General features: G+C 40.5%; 4 protein-coding genes across 7 annotated transcripts; 2 read left to right on the top strand and 2 right to left on the bottom strand.

Annotated features, from left to right (window-relative positions):
• Positions 1-23: 23 nt before the first annotated feature.
• LOC105451079 (general transcription factor 3C polypeptide 6) lies at positions 24-2,140 on the top strand. 3 transcript variants are annotated; one of them, XM_011691304.1, is made up of 5 exons: positions 24-99; positions 454-685; positions 754-1,012; positions 1,081-1,260; positions 2,054-2,140. In XM_011691304.1, the coding sequence occupies exons 2-4, from the start codon at positions 527-529 to the stop codon at positions 1,254-1,256; spliced, it is 594 nt and encodes a 197-aa protein (XP_011689606.1). In that variant the 5' UTR covers positions 24-99; positions 454-526; the 3' UTR covers positions 1,257-1,260; positions 2,054-2,140. The 3 variants fall into 3 exon arrangements, with proteins under 3 accessions (XP_011689606.1, XP_011689609.1, XP_011689608.1); XM_011691307.1 differs by having other exon boundaries at positions 74-103; XM_011691306.1 differs by lacking the exon at positions 24-99 and adding an exon at positions 110-238.
• LOC105451080 (amidophosphoribosyltransferase-like) lies at positions 1,380-8,144 on the bottom strand. Of its 2 annotated transcripts, XM_011691309.1 has the most exons (9): positions 8,033-8,144; positions 7,589-7,864; positions 4,125-4,341; positions 3,671-3,963; positions 3,286-3,535; positions 2,968-3,207; positions 2,752-2,879; positions 2,440-2,661; positions 1,639-2,356 (listed from the first exon to the last, which is right to left on the bottom strand). In XM_011691309.1, the coding sequence occupies exons 3-9, from the start codon at positions 4,333-4,335 to the stop codon at positions 2,084-2,086; spliced, it is 1,617 nt and encodes a 538-aa protein (XP_011689611.1). In that variant the 5' UTR covers positions 4,336-4,341; positions 7,589-7,864; positions 8,033-8,144; the 3' UTR covers positions 1,639-2,083. The 2 variants fall into 2 exon arrangements, with proteins under 2 accessions (XP_011689610.1, XP_011689611.1); XM_011691308.1 differs by lacking the exons at positions 7,589-7,864; positions 8,033-8,144 and adding an exon at positions 4,820-5,380 and having other exon boundaries at positions 1,380-2,356.
• A 244-nt stretch (positions 8,145-8,388) lies between these two features.
• On the top strand, positions 8,389-11,815 carry LOC105451081 (multifunctional protein ADE2). Its single transcript, XM_011691310.1, has 6 exons — positions 8,389-8,480; positions 9,172-9,495; positions 9,595-9,938; positions 10,033-10,308; positions 10,780-10,924; positions 11,002-11,815. The coding sequence occupies exons 1-6, from the start codon at positions 8,474-8,476 to the stop codon at positions 11,163-11,165; spliced, it is 1,260 nt and encodes a 419-aa protein (XP_011689612.1). The 5' UTR covers positions 8,389-8,473; the 3' UTR covers positions 11,166-11,815.
• A 202-nt stretch (positions 11,816-12,017) lies between these two features.
• LOC105451082 (probable Xaa-Pro aminopeptidase 3) lies at positions 12,018-14,670 on the bottom strand. Its single transcript, XM_011691311.1, has 4 exons — positions 13,887-14,670; positions 12,784-13,722; positions 12,338-12,700; positions 12,018-12,243 (listed from the first exon to the last, which is right to left on the bottom strand). The coding sequence occupies exons 1-4, from the start codon at positions 13,933-13,935 to the stop codon at positions 12,086-12,088; spliced, it is 1,509 nt and encodes a 502-aa protein (XP_011689613.1). The 5' UTR covers positions 13,936-14,670; the 3' UTR covers positions 12,018-12,085.
• Between the last annotated feature and the right edge of the window lie 26 nt (positions 14,671-14,696).

The following is a 14,696-nucleotide window of genomic DNA, read 5'->3' as shown; positions in this document are numbered from 1 at the left end:
CCAATGTGAATCCTCCCTAAGTCCACTGAAACATAACCCCACGTCGTAACAATTAGCAACCCTTGGCTACTGACTACTCCTGGTAACTTGATCTCTCGTGTAGGTATATGTTCTCTTTTATTTTTCCGAATAACAACAATAACAAAAAGAAATTACACAAGATTTATCACATCCTGCGAGTGATCGTGCATGAATTTAAGCGCCAGCAGTATATTTATTTAAAATGTTTATTTTCCATGTAAGGTTATAATATGTACATGTACAAAACTTTGGAGAAATTGTCTTGTTATAAAAATATTAAGAAATTTTGTTGAAAAGTATTCTGCATGTTTGATCTAATTAATGTTTTTATTATGAAATTATATGTCAATGTTTTATATTTGCGCTACCTATGTAATGTATGTATGTACATATACATTTCATTGTAGCAATTTGTGTTTACAAATTTTCTAGATGGAGTTTCTTTTAATCAATTTGAAACGAATTAATTATCTGTGAACGGTGTAAATAATAATTCGTAACAAAGATGCAGTCGGATGACGAATTATCTGAAAATGAGGAAGAAATGCTCGTATATGTTGAGTTTGAGGGGCTCACCGGTAGTGACATGTTCAATAAAGAAGATCTTCAATTGGATATGATTGGAATAGATAGTGAGCATCCTGTAATGGAAATCAATGGGCGGGTACGTTGTGTTTTGTCGTCTGTAGAATTTAACAGTTTGACCTTCTTAATCATTTTACATACTTTTAGTTTTACGAAGGCACTTACGAAGACGCCGTGGGCACTTACATGTTTTTTGAGAAAGACGACAATCCGAAGGTGGACGATGAGGTGTTCGATAAAGTGCCGTCTTTAAAATATTTCGCTAAAACGAGAAAGTTGCTTAAGATGCAGAGGGTGTTTACAAAACCGAGAGTCGAGATCCTTGGTGATCTCGAACATGACAGTTGCATTCCAAATACCGAGACGTTATCACAGGCTGGAGTGCCTCCAAAGTATCAGCAAGAAGGTAAAGGAATAGAACAAATTTCTTTGTTTATGCCCCCTCTTATTTAACACGAAAATTAATCTTTCCAGCCATGCAGTTTTGGAGTAAAGTACGTAATGACAAACTAGAAGAATTGAGCGCGTTCCTAGAGAAACAGAAAATTAGAGAAGAGAAAAAGTCCAGAGGTATTGCATCGACTTCGGAGTCTGATGAGGAAAACCCCGCTGTAGCGCGAGAAACCAAAGAGAAGTCAGAAGAGGCGTGAGAGAGTAAGACGTTTTAAAATTCTAATTAAATATTTTAATACTTAGATATTAATATTCTTATTACAAATATTGTACATTTATAACGTAAAGTTGGCGCAGTCGTGCTTTGGACTTTTAAATTATCATATGAAAAAAGCAATTATATAATTTAATGTAAATTGAATGTTAATTTTTTGTAACACTAATTCTGTCTCATGAGAATATAATTCGTAGTAAAAATGGAATGCTTCTTAATCTTATTCGCATTTAATTTTAAATACACTCTCAATATTAGTATATATGATTACAAATATTACAAGTATAAAGAATAATATTCTATAACACTTTCATTTTGAATGTAACACTTTCATTTTAGAAAACATAAAAAAAAGTATTATCATATATTGTTACTTGTCATTTTTTTTATTTCGTACATACATGATCATACGCATAATAATGTTACAAAATGAAATAATGTTATAAAATACTGAATTTGAATTGAACCCAAAAGTAGAGATATTTTCTATTTAAAAAATTCTAGAAAATTCTATAAAGTAGAAAACACAATCTTATATATTATTCATTATATTATATTATTCATACTTATTTTAACACTCCGTATGTATAAATTTGTCGTCGAAATTCAAGAGAATTTAGTAGGATCTTTTCGATCAAAGTTTATCAATTGAAACATTTTATGTGTGCACAAAGTAATATCTACACAAATATATATATATATATTCTATAATAATATAACACTTTGTCGTATATCGCAGAATGCTACAATGTTTGAGACCTGAGTTTTGTTTGATTTTAGGATGAAAAGTTGTGTGCGCACATAACGTCTTCACCAGTCGAGATCACCGGGCAATTCGTCTGGGTACTCTCCCGTTAGGCAGGCGGTGCAGTGGCCGATGTAATTGCTCTCCCGATTGTCCATGCGGTGCCTAACCGCCTCGACAAGTCCCTCGACCGAGAGGTACGTTAAACTGTCCGCCCCCACGTGTTTGGCCAGCTTTATATTGTCAAGCTTATTCGCGATAAGTTCCTCTCTGGTTGGTATATTGATGCCCATGTAACACGGATACTTCAGCGGCGGCGACGCTATTCTGACATGAACCTGTGAATATGACGTGACGAGTGAATATATATATACAGTAAAAATGCAAACGCAGAAGAGCGGTGAATTGAGGAAAAACTTGCCTCTTTAGCGCCCGCGTCACGTAACAATTTGATAATCGGACCGATCGTATTTCCCCGGACGATAGAATCGTCAATGAGAACTATTTTCTTTCCCTTCACATTCTCCGACAAAGCCCCGAATTTCTTGGCCACTCCGAGCTGCCTGAGTCGCGTGCTAGGCTGAATGAACGTTCTACCTACGTATCTGTTTTTGCACAGCACTTCAGCGAAAGGTATATTAGACTGTAACAAAAAAAGTTTCAATTAAAGAACTCGTTCGCGTATATTTGCACAGCACAGTTGAGCTGTTGATTTTTTTTTATTTGCGTTTACCTGTCTGGCGTATCCGTGTGCCGCAGCGGTGCCAGATTCCGGCACGGAACTGACTATGTCCGCTACAACCGGGGATTCCATCGCTAGCACCCGTCCGCATTGCATGCGCACTGAATAAACCATTTGTCCTGTTAATACAAATACGAGTGATTAAAACGTGCCTTCTTCTCAACGCGCGTCCGAACGCGCTGTATTCCATCATTCTTCTTTACGCACCCTCAAAAATGCTGTCGCTCCTGGCGAAGTAGACGTACTCGAATATGCAAAACGCCTGCGGTTTTTTGTTCGGCCTTTCCACTATCTCGATAGTCTTAACGCCCTCTCTGGTCAGCTCCACAATTTCGCCGGGAAATACCTCGCGAACGTATCTCGCGCCGATACTCAAGAATCCGCAAGATTCCGACGAAATTACCCAGCCTTCCGCCTCATCGTCCTCTTCGTCGGACTCGTTACTCGCTGCGATGCGAATTTCATTATTTTGGTATTAAAATAGAATATAATTCTACGTAATATTTCAGTCAAAATAATATTCACCTAAATTGCCAATCGGCACGATCTTCCCCAGGCAAAGGGGTCGATTTCCGTAGGGATCTCGCACGCCATAAATCTTGTCCCTCTGCATTATGACTAAGGAGTACGACAACGGCGCCAGTTGCATGAGGTGCTTGATACGCGCAGGCCAATCCGGTCCGTTGACTTCACCTTCCGGCGGATTCAAGCAGAGCGCTTGTGTTATGAGCTCCGAGTCCGAGTGCGTCGACAAGCCAACGCCTCGGCCTAATACCTAGACATTACATGCGAGAATTCAGTTCCGATCGATGGGGGATCGTTGAGTGAGTTTTAGATGAAATTTGACGAAATAATCGAGGAATAATTCACGCGGGGGAAAAAAAAAACGTAAATTTTTCCGTCGTATTACCATTTTTCGAAGGGACTCCGTGTTGACTAATTCTCCGTTATGCGCAACTGCCAGTGCCCCGTGCGCGGTGTGCACCACAAACGGCTGACAGTTGACTTCTTCGCTGGCTGCACTTGTACTGTATCTGGTATGACCAATTCCAAGATTTCCTTTGAGCTTTCTCATATTCTCATCGTTGAAAATATTATTGATCATTCCCATACCCTTATGAACATGGAATGACTTCGAGCAGACGCCCTCGCTGGTTACGATTCCCGCGCTTTCTTGCCCCCTGTGTTGCAACGCCACTAAACCTGTTCGAGTGAAAGCAGCAGGGCTTTATTTTTATAAACTGTTAAAACCTTACCCTAGCCTTCTTTTCGATTCGTTTTCCTCTTTTTTTCGGTTATTGCACGTACACTTATGAACCTTTTTATTTCAGCTGAAATCTCATGTACAAAGTGAGCGCGCTCACCTAAACAAACTACTTGGGCAACGTCAATTTGTGATGGCCAGTCCCCCGCAGCGATGCAACCGAAAACACCGCATTCGTGTGTAAGACCAGTAGGCCTTTGTCCTCTAGTTTCACCTTTGCTTCGCGGTCTCGTGCATTTTGATTCCTCCGTGGAAAGACGAGACATTGCTTCGGCACAGTGTTCGCTGTCTTGGTCGTGAAATATTTCCATTGCAATCTGCGACAAATAAATATAATAAATAAATATGTTAAGTTTAACGATAGTAATTAAAACCGATAACTGGATTGGAAGGGTCAGAAAAAGATGACGTGATACGATCATATATAAATACGCTTGTTATCAATATTTAGTTATTATACAGCCAAAAATATTAGGCACTTATATATTTTTCATTTATTTCCAATTCTTTTACCCGTGTTGTTTCCTATCGGTTACCGACATTGTACACTAAATGGCTCTTGAAACAAAGGATGCTTCACAGCAAATGCTGCGAAGCATTTCCGAAGCATAAATCAATTTTTTAATAAAATGTTAAATAAGAAACAGTTAATAAGATGCCTGATATTTTTGGTCAATTATAATATTGCTCAAATTGCAATTGCAAAGTTTTTGACAATTATAATGTAATAAAATTTAAATTTCTTGAATTTAGATATACTTCTGCTGATGAAACTCAATAGGTTGTATTTGATACCTGGTGTGAAAAACACAACGCCGACATATAGATTTGATATAAATTGTTGGATATATATTGCACATTAAAATGCCTAGAGAGTAAATCCTTTCGTAATTCCTCTCCGTGTTATTATCTGCGTTGCCCTTGTAAACTATTGACCCCCAACGGACTGATAGAATCGACATATCTTACGTTTGTTCGATGCTACAACTATGTTTTCTCATCACGTTTTGCGCAACCTGCATTTCGCAACGGATTTCATCATCTCACATCGTATTGACATCATGAGTGTCAGAATATAGAACAGTTATATTTGTGTTTACAACAAATCGATCCTTTCCACGTCACGCGACTAATATTTTTCCGTTAAGTTAATTTTCCACTGTGTCAGTTATTAACTACATGTAGATACGAATATAACATTATCTTTTTTCTTTTAATTATCTTACGCTCTAAGTTTGATGCAATATGAATTGATTCTCAAAACTACAGAGATCGCATGGTGCTAAAAAAAGAACAAATATATAAAAAAAGACCTCGTAAATTATTTACTAGAAAAGAAAAGCAGAGGAATTATTTTCTCATGAATGTTAGTTAAAAAAAAAAAAAGATAAATGCACGATATTTTCTGTCATTAATCAAAATTTACATTGAGAAATGTGATTTGGAGTAATAATTTTACTGAAAAGTTGTAATATTAATTTATAACTTTAACTTATGATTCTAAGATTTCTGAATTGATGCTATGCTAAAAATGCGATTTCGGTAATAAACAAGTATTTTCTTCTATTATTCAATCAGTGACAGAAGAGAAATATAGATTTGTCCTACGAATAAATTACTCACGAAGAATAAATAAAATGTATCGTATATTCAGAGATTTTGAACTCGGACTTAATTCAACGTAACGTTTTAGACCGAAAGAATACGCTAATTGTCTGATTTACATAGCCTTTCGAGTATAGAATTTTATACGATATAGTATCTTGGAAATTGCATTCAATTTTTTGTTTGAATATTCAAGATTTCTGCCGTGCTATCGTAAGCACTTTTCTGACGCCTTAATCATCGAATTTACCATCGCGTTGATTTATTTGAACTGAATAAGCAAGAAGAGTTTAAAAAAGGAAATGAAACCTGCATATACTTTGCTTAAAAATATTCTCTTCTGTGAGATCCACAACTTTGATTGTCAATATACCTGTACAAATTACCGCGAATCAGCTAAGAAACTGCTCAATAAGTTTATCTAGTGATATTTGATGCGTGCGACGACATAAAATCAAGCGAAAGATTGCAATAAAAGACGTACAAACGTGATAATTTTTTATACGGCATATGGGGTGACTGCGATTGCGATTAACTTAACTCTGCGGTTAATTTGATCGACAGAATCGCTTAACAAAATCTATAATAAACAATTCGTTATTCTAAATTTTTTCCGTATGTCAAACAATTATAATTCTATTCGTGCGTATTAATAAAATAGTGCACGCATTATTTTATGAATTAAATACACTAATAACTAATTAAAAGTTAGTCGGATTAGTCGCCCATAATCTCTCTTTCTCTCTGAAAGTTCGCGCTACTCCAGTAAAAAATAAGACTTTCTTATATATCGAAAAAAAATTGTACGCAACGTGTAGGGCGTGTAGCATGCGTTACGTAATTAATATACACGTAATTAATATACGTAGTTAATCCATTGAGACCGCATTTATTTCCCGAACGTCGAAGCCGAGGAAACAGCGTTTATTTTCGTCATTCGTTATGAAACTGAAAAGTGATAAAGAGTCGAGCGTAAATTTCCAAATGTCTGTCAAGGAGACAAGTGTAAAAATAAATGTTAGGAAACGAGTTTTTTTTTTAATCAAGTTGTTTCACACTTGGACATAAAACGTTACGCTGTCGCAAGTCAAACTGGTTGCGGTCTCAATGGGCTAAAGCGTTCCGCGTGACACGAAGTAACGCGGTGAAGCTAAAGTCGGCTCGCGAAGATCGAGAATCAGCTGAGCTTGCGGAGGATGCTACATCCTGCCGCACAGGTCCTGTCACACGGGTCGAACACGCGACGCCCTGGGCAGATTTCTTTCCTATCCCGTCACTTCGCGAAGATTCACGAAGATCACGGTGGGGAAAAACTATCGTGATTGAGTCACGGAATAATGAAAAATCGCACGTGAAAAGCACGGAAAGAGCGCGTTGGAGGCCCCGAAGATCGAGAATTGCTCCGACGGACGGGGGAAGCGTATGCACGTACCTCACGTGGTGTGCCGAGTGCGTGCAGAAACGTGAAACGCCCGCTCGTGCTTCTCGTCCCGCTTCGGGAACACGTCTGAATCCGAAACCGAAACGTGCACCTCGCGTCTTCCGAGCCGAGAAATGGGAACGAAACGGGGTACCGTATCGCGCGGCGCGGCCAATGGGGAAGCCCACCGCCGCCGGCCGGCCGGAGCCGGAGGGGCTCGGTTGGTGCGAGCCATATTATCTCTTCCTTCTTGAGGAGAGAAACGGGTGCAGGAGTCGCGGAGCTGCCGCGTGCAACGCCAACGTGCGTCGATTCGAGAGACGGCCGGAGCTGCCCGTTCGTTTCTCGCGTCTGTGACGACCGCAGGAGCGATCACGGCGCGGATCACGCTAGATGTTGAGATCCAAGGGCAGATCACTTAAAGCTAACAATGCTAGACGTCAGCCGCGTCGTGTGATTATAGAGATTATTAGCCATCTCTCCGCCGCCGATAACGCATTAGCACGGTGCGGCCTCGAATGGAGAATGCGACGTAATACCGTTTGAATTTCGTGGAAGCTCCGAAGTTTCGAGAGAGCTCCGACAGCTCGATGGTCTCCTCTGTCCTTGTGACGTTCAACGCTCTCGAATGACTAGCTACGACACTGAAGATGACGCAGTTTAATTTCGTCTATCTTGACGTATCGTTCAGATTCGAAGGACATTTTATTTCTGTTGCGTAATATACGTCATACCCATACGTCGAGTTATAATTTCGACACTGACAATTTCATCGTGATGTATTACCGATGCACGCTTACGTTTCCTGATTTGACCTATGAAAGAAAATAATATATAAGTACTTTTATATATTATAATTACTGTTTATTGTATTAAATTTATACAATTGCTTCTAATTATATATCTATAAATGAATTTAATTAAAAGCTAATTCAATTACAGTTATGTAATATTATATAAATTTTTTCAACTCTTTCGTATACCTGCACCATCTGTTTTGGACGACGTAAATCGGTAAAATATTCTTTTCGCCTCTTTACTATAAACGATAAACGAACGCGTAATTTAATTTACATATACGTTTCCAGCAGAGCTGGAGTATTATTGTGACAGTTAACTTAAGACTCGGTTATCTATCGGTCCACGGAGAATCTTCTAGAATGTATTTCGCAAATCTACTCTCGATGGAATTATATGAATTATGACACGCGAAGGAAATAACTTTGATGTGTACAGCGCGAGAAAAATATTATTCGCATGGATTTTTCGTCACCGATATCGCACAGCTGTCGCAACAACGGGGAGCTACGGGAGCCAATCGGGAATCGGTCGGACGAGGGTCGTAGTGGGGACTGCCGAAGAAATGTATGTGAAATCAGAGGCTGCTTACATCCATTCCAATAGTAGACGTTAGAGCTGCTAAGATGGCTGGTAAGTCCGATAGAACGTTAGAGGCGATAATTTCAGTCGAGCGAGCTCTCTCCGAGCTTTACGTTCAGTATAGAAGCGCGGACAAGCATCGGCGATCCCGTGGCATTGATCACAGAGACGAATCTTGCGACACGTTTATGTCTGAATAACTCGAAGCGAAATCCTGCTGAAAGAAAGGAAGGAGTAAACACGGGGAGGGCCGGAGCAACAGGTGGTCGATAACGCACTGCTTGTACGCCGGCCGGCGTTTCGTGCAAGTGTCTCGTTACATCTCTGTTTAACGCAGCTTATCATTGAAATATCAAATATTATTAAATTAAGCATAATTTTAGCCGCGGAAAATTCGTTGTTAGTCGACTGGCACTTGCACGAGAACGCTACATCAATAGACAATTTGTATGAAAATAGTATATTTATATCTCGGAGCACTCGCTCGAAAAAAGAGAGAAATTCGTTTTTTTTTTCGCGATAATCAATAGGCATTTGTACGAGAATGCTAAATCAATAGACAATTTGTATGAAAATAATCTTAGAACATATATTACATATATTAGTAATATATGTTCTAAGAAAATAATACATTATCGTCTCGTAACACTCGCTCGAAAGAGGAGAGGAATTTGTTTTTTTTTTTTGGTGTTTTAAAATAAAAAGAGATTTGTTTCGTATCGTTTTCTTCTGTCTTTCACAGATTATAAACTTGGAAAACTTATCAACGAGGGGAAGACAAAGAAGATTTACGAACTTCTGAACGATCCTACGTTATGTCTGCTGGAAAGCAAGGACCGCATTACCGCTGGCGACGGCGTGAAGTCTCACGCCTTGGAGGGCAAGGCGGTAATTAGCACGTCCACCACCGTGAAGGTCTTCGGGTTGCTCAATCAGGCTGGTATCAGGACAGCTTACGTCAAGCCCGCCGGTCCAAAGTCTTTCATAGCGAAGAAATGTGACATGATACCGATTGAATGGGTTACCAGGAGGCAGGCGACCGGCAGCTTTCTAAGAAGACATGCCGGTACGTCCGAGAGCGTTAACTTTACCGTTTACTTTAATCAACGGGAAAATCGAGGAAAATGGATAGCATAATATACTCTTGACGCATTATAATTTTCAGGGGTACCTGAGGGTTACAGATTCAATCCGCCTCTGCAGGAAACGTTCTTTAAGGACGACGCTAATCACGATCCGCAATGGTCCGACGAGCAGATCATCTCCGCGGGCTTCCGAATGGGCGGCAGAAACATAACGAGGGATGACGTAGAAATAATGAAACGCACCACTGTTGTTATCTTCGAGATTCTCGAGAAGGCTTGGACGGTGCGTAACAGCTCGTTGATCGACATGAAGATAGAATTCGGCGTGGACACAAACGGGGAGATTTTGCTAGCTGACATTATCGACAGCGACTCCTGGAGACTCTGGCCCGCTGGAGACAAGAAACAGATGAAAGATAAGCAGGTAAAATTATTTTCCTTTCCGACAGCTTGACGGCATTTCCGTTTCGATATTACATCAGCTGTGACTATTTAAAATTTATTGTACCTGTTATTAGGTGTACAGGGATCTGTCCAATGTAACGCAACAGAATTTGGAGACCGTGAAGTGTAACTTCAAGTGGGTAGAGGAGCAGTTGGATTATGTTACTGACGCACCCATCCCGTTGGTTGTCATACTCATGGGCTCGCCGTCCGACGAGGCACATTGCCGAGAAATTGCAAAGCATGCTAAAGCGTTAGGTCTGAAGCCACAGCTCCGAGTCTGCAGTGCCCATAAGTGTACCGCGGAAAGTCTAAATGTTCTTGCCGAATATGAGGGCAGTGGAGAAAACGTACGTTAAAATTTCATCTTTTTACATTACTGTACTTATCGTGACAAACTTTTAATAGATTAAGTAAAACGTAGGTTCGTTGAAATTACTGAATCACTATTAGAATTACGAAAATGCTTACATATGATTAATAATTATTAAAACAGAGAAATGCAAATCATTTAAATTAACAATTAAGTTTAATTACACAATCCCGATAACTGCAGCAATTTGCAGCAACAGTGACGAGTATTGTGCAATTTTATCGTGATATTTATCGTTACGACATTGGCCGCCAACTCGCGATATCAAGTGTGCCAGCCAAGGAATAATTTATATCAAAAAGCCCATACTGACCCGTCGAAGCGGTCTGCCTTATCCTGTTATGTGTCTTAATCACAAAAAACTCGTTGCGATAAAAAGAATGATAGCTATAAAAAGATTATTTATTTCCGTTTATCACGAGTTTCTCGTGTTTCTTTTTTTCCGTAGGTGGTACTGATAGCGGTGGCCGGCCGCAGCAATGGTTTGGGTCCAGTACTCTCCGGCAACGCGGTCTTGCCGGTCATAAATTGCCCACCTCTGAAATCGGACAATATCGAACGAAGCGTGTGGTCCTCGCTCGACGTCCCGTCAGGTATTCTAGATAATTTACGTTCGTGGCGACGTGAACTTTCTGTCTTCTGTAATGTAAAGCGAAAATTATATTTCCAGGACTTGGCTGTACGACGGTCGTGCATCCAGAAGCAGCTGCCCTCGCGGCCGCGCAAATCCATGCGATGCAGAATCACTTGGTCTGGGCTCGTTTGCGAGCGAGGCAACTCTCCAGCTATATAAGTCTAAAACGAGCCGACGTTGAATTGCGAAAGTTGTTGTGAGCAAGTGTGTTTCGTTGTAACGAAACAATAAATGGCAATTGTTTTCTGAAGAGCACATAGCAGTACGAGCAGTGAGAAGATTTGTATATTCCTTTACACACATTTCAGTGTATCAATTCACTTTGAAGTATTTTGTAGAGAGCGATTATTCTCGATTTTCTTTCTTCATGTGTATTTTCTTTCCACCATGCGCCTCGAGATGCAATTTTTGTCCCATTAAAAGTGCGACAGCATGATTGTGCCATAGATTGCGATATAATCTGAATTTTGTTGTATCAATGATCACGTTAGCTCTTTTCATATATACTCTACTGTTATTGATTCTAGTAATACTTTACTGGTTTCAAGTATGCAATATTCGTCTATTTCCGTTTAAACAAATTTTCGAATAATGTAAAAGTTTTTCTTTATGAATTTATAAAATGTATGTTATATCTAAAATAAAAGAAATGCAAAGCATTGACGTTCTCTTTCTATGTATTATACAATTATATCATTCTTTGAATTATACTAATAAGTGAAATGATATATAATTATATAATACACAGACATGTATGTATATACAGAACCGTGTTTGCACAAAGCGATTCTTCAACATATGTACCCAAGAAATATGTTATGAAGAAATAAAAGTTGGGGTTGGAATCATATAAAGAATTCTCAATTATTTTATACAAAAAATATATCCAACGGATTGCATATATGAAAGTGAAACACATCGCCTTCTATTACTTTCATATACAATTTCATACACAATATAGACCCCTGTTACTTTCATATACAATTAATAAACACAATTGTCCACGTATTTACACGTATATACTTATACTCTCTTATATACATGTAAATAAAAAATAGGAGCATATTGCCTTACTGTACACTGAATGCTTGTATTAATCACTATTAAACGTCCCTCACTTTCAGCTTGCTAGAGCTTCGATCTCCGCCAGCTCCTTCGGACAGGTTTTCGTTAAGACTTCCGGGCCGTTTTCCGTTATTAAAACATCGTCCTCTATACGGATGCCTAAGCCGTGAAAGTGCGACGGTGCGTAAGGAGTCTTCGGACTTATGTACACGCCTGCAATGCAGCGAGAAGAAAAACATAAATTACATAAATTAATTTACATTAATGATTTGCAAATGACTCTTTTAAGACAAATAACGAACGGTACCGGGTTCCATCGTTATTATCATCCCAGGCTGTATCCTTATGCTTCTGGATATCTTTCCCGTGTCGTGCACGTCCATTCCGAGATAATGACTGACGTGATGCGGACAGTACGCGTACGCGGCCGCCAATAATTTGTCCTCGTCCATGTTCTTCGGTATCACGTTAATCTCCTGCAATCTTTCGCCCAGCAGAAGGCACATGTGACGGAACGCGTTGTCCAACGACGGCATCTTCCTCAGGCTCTCTATCAAGTTCTTCTGCACGTCGAGCACTATTTCGTAGAGGACCTTTTGCTCCGGCGTAAATTTACCGTTGACTGGCCACGTACGCGTTATGTCGGACGAGTAGCCGTGATACTCGCAGCCTGCGAACGGACAGAGGAGTGTAAGAGCGTACTCAAATTACGTACTAGAATTTATAATTTTATACACACATATCTATACAAACCTACATCCATCAAGACCAAATCGCCGCTTTGTATAATTTGATTGTTATTGATATAGTGTATTATGTTCGCATTCCTGCCAGCCGCTACCACGGGGGGATACGCCAGGTATTCCGCTCCGCGCATACGACACTCGTAGTCGACGGTGGCGAACAACTGGTGCTCGCTCATCCCCGGCTTTGAGAAACGAATCGTTCTCGCGATGGCGTCCGAGGCGATTCTGCAGCTCTCCCGCATCAAGTCGGCCTCGCAGGCGCTCTTGATCAGGCGTATCTGGTGAAACAAGATCTTGGGGGAAGCAAACGTTTGATTGTTCGTCAGTTTGATCAGGTGACACAGCTTCTTGTGCAACGCCGGTTGAACAACGTCCGCGTGATCGTACCATACGACGCTGCTGCTGTCCTGCTGCACGAGCGAGGCCAGGAACTGCTCGAATTCCGCGATCGGCAGCGCGCGATCCGTGCCGAAGACCTCGGTCGCCATCTCAACGCCGGTCCTCGGGCCGTCCCACAATTCCGAGTGTTCGTCCCTCGCTCTCACGAATAGGGTGTACGACGACTCGTCCCCCTTGCACGCGAGCACGAGAACACTGTCGGGCTCCTGGCACCCGGAGAAGTACAAAAAGTCCGTGTTTTGTCGAAAGACGTACGGTATCTTGTCGGACATGTAGACCTTGCTCGACGCAGGTATGACGACTATTTGCTGCCTGCCCGCCACGTTCTTGGCGTTCGCCATGACGCTCTCCACTAACTTGGAACGTCTTCTCTTGAGCTCCTGCAGCGATACACCTGGCAGCACCTCGCCGCGCTTTATCAAGTGCGGATGCGTCGTCGACGTCGGTTGCCCGCACGCGTGCGGGTAAGCACCTCGGGTGTATTCTCGCTGCGTCAGGTTGCTCTTGAGCGTCGTTTCCGTCGAGAAGCACGCCAGCAATTGACAACCTAAAATTATATATCGAGGAATCTTAAACGCTGACTTTTTCTAAAATACTAAAAATAAAAATATTGCGACCTCGTGTGAAAAAAAAATTAATGTGCGAAATAATTTTCTCTCATTGTGGAAGCGTTACAAGCGTATATACCGGCATAAACGTAGTTTTTCTCACCTAATTTATTCGGATTGTATCTCAGCGAATGTTTTATGCTACTCAACATATTTTTTTCCTCCTAAGTATTGTTTGGCACTTTCGGCAGCCACTGGCGCTCGCTGGCGAATTTTATTTTTGTACTTTGTTTACCACGGACGATGTAATGTTTTGCAACATTCGATGTAGAAGTTAACCTATAAAATTTTGACCAAGTACATTCTGTCCCGTCCGTCCCGTCTCGCACAGCTGACTTGAGGAATAACCAATCACGTGTTTAACATGAAAGCTGCCACATATGATGCGATAATTGACCTTTCTGTGCATTATGCAAATTTACAAGATAGAATTACAAAATGTTATATCAATTTATATATCAAGCTGTATTAGCTATAATTGGGCATTTTTAACAGATTTAGCAGAAATTAGAAACAGACAAGTTTGTTTACAACAAAATAGATGTATATATTGTAATAAACAGTGCAAGAAGTTTAGTTATACAAAAAATAAATCTAATTGTAAGAATGAGCAGGACGGAGAGAGGGACGAGACGCGGGAATATTTCCTAACAATAAGATTGGTCATTCTCTCCTTTGTTCTGACAATTAACATCGTGGCGTCAGTGTGTGTGTTCGATACGTCAGTCGTGCACGCGGCAGACACGGAGTCGCAATTTTAAATGTGTATATAAAGACGTAGAGTGATAGAATCGAACAATGCAATTGGGATTATTCGAGAAGCAGCCTTGCGTCACCGATGAAACAAGGCGAAAACAGCCACGTTCTCTTTCGCGCCAATGCATAGTCACGTGGCCGCGAGCAAGCGCAGGAC

Source organism: Wasmannia auropunctata, unplaced genomic scaffold (assembly GCF_000956235.1).
Source record: "Wasmannia auropunctata unplaced genomic scaffold, wasmannia.A_1.0 LD336053.1, whole genome shotgun sequence".
Lineage (NCBI taxonomy): Eukaryota > Metazoa > Arthropoda > Insecta > Hymenoptera > Formicidae > Wasmannia > Wasmannia auropunctata.
The sequence above is the reverse complement of the archived record's forward strand: the minus strand, read 5'-3'. Positions and strand labels throughout refer to the sequence as shown.

Bases quoted from the DNA above. Each gene is read 5' to 3' on its own strand.
- LOC105451079 (XM_011691304.1), top strand. From the start codon at position 527: ATGCAGTCGGATGACGAATTATCTGAAAATGAGGAAGAAATGCTCGTA. The intron at 686-753 runs GTACGTTGTGTT...ACATACTTTTAG, and splicing joins TAATGGAAATCAATGGGCGG to TTTTACGAAGGCACTTACGA. The intron at 1,013-1,080 runs GTAAAGGAATAG...TAATCTTTCCAG, and splicing joins TCCAAAGTATCAGCAAGAAG to CCATGCAGTTTTGGAGTAAA.
- LOC105451080 (XM_011691308.1), bottom strand. From the start codon at position 4,846: ATGTCGGCGTTGTGTTTTTCACACCAG. The intron at 3,536-3,670 runs GTAATACGACGG...TGTAATGTCTAG, and splicing joins CGGAGTCCCTTCGAAAAATG to GTATTAGGCCGAGGCGTTGG. The intron at 2,662-2,751 runs GTAAACGCAAAT...TTTTTGTTACAG, and splicing joins CACACGGATACGCCAGACAG to TCTAATATACCTTTCGCTGA.
- LOC105451081 (XM_011691310.1), top strand. The intron at 10,309-10,779 runs GTACGTTAAAAT...TTTTTTCCGTAG, and splicing joins ATGAGGGCAGTGGAGAAAAC to GTGGTACTGATAGCGGTGGC. The intron at 10,925-11,001 runs GTATTCTAGATA...TTATATTTCCAG, and splicing joins CTCGCTCGACGTCCCGTCAG to GACTTGGCTGTACGACGGTC.
- LOC105451082 (XM_011691311.1), bottom strand. From the start codon at position 13,935: ATGTTGAGTAGCATAAAACATTCGCTGAGATACAATCCGAATAAATTA. The intron at 13,723-13,886 runs GTGAGAAAAACT...ATATAATTTTAG, and splicing joins ATACAATCCGAATAAATTAG to GTTGTCAATTGCTGGCGTGC. The intron at 12,244-12,337 runs GTACCGTTCGTT...GCTGCATTGCAG, and splicing joins GATAATAACGATGGAACCCG to GCGTGTACATAAGTCCGAAG.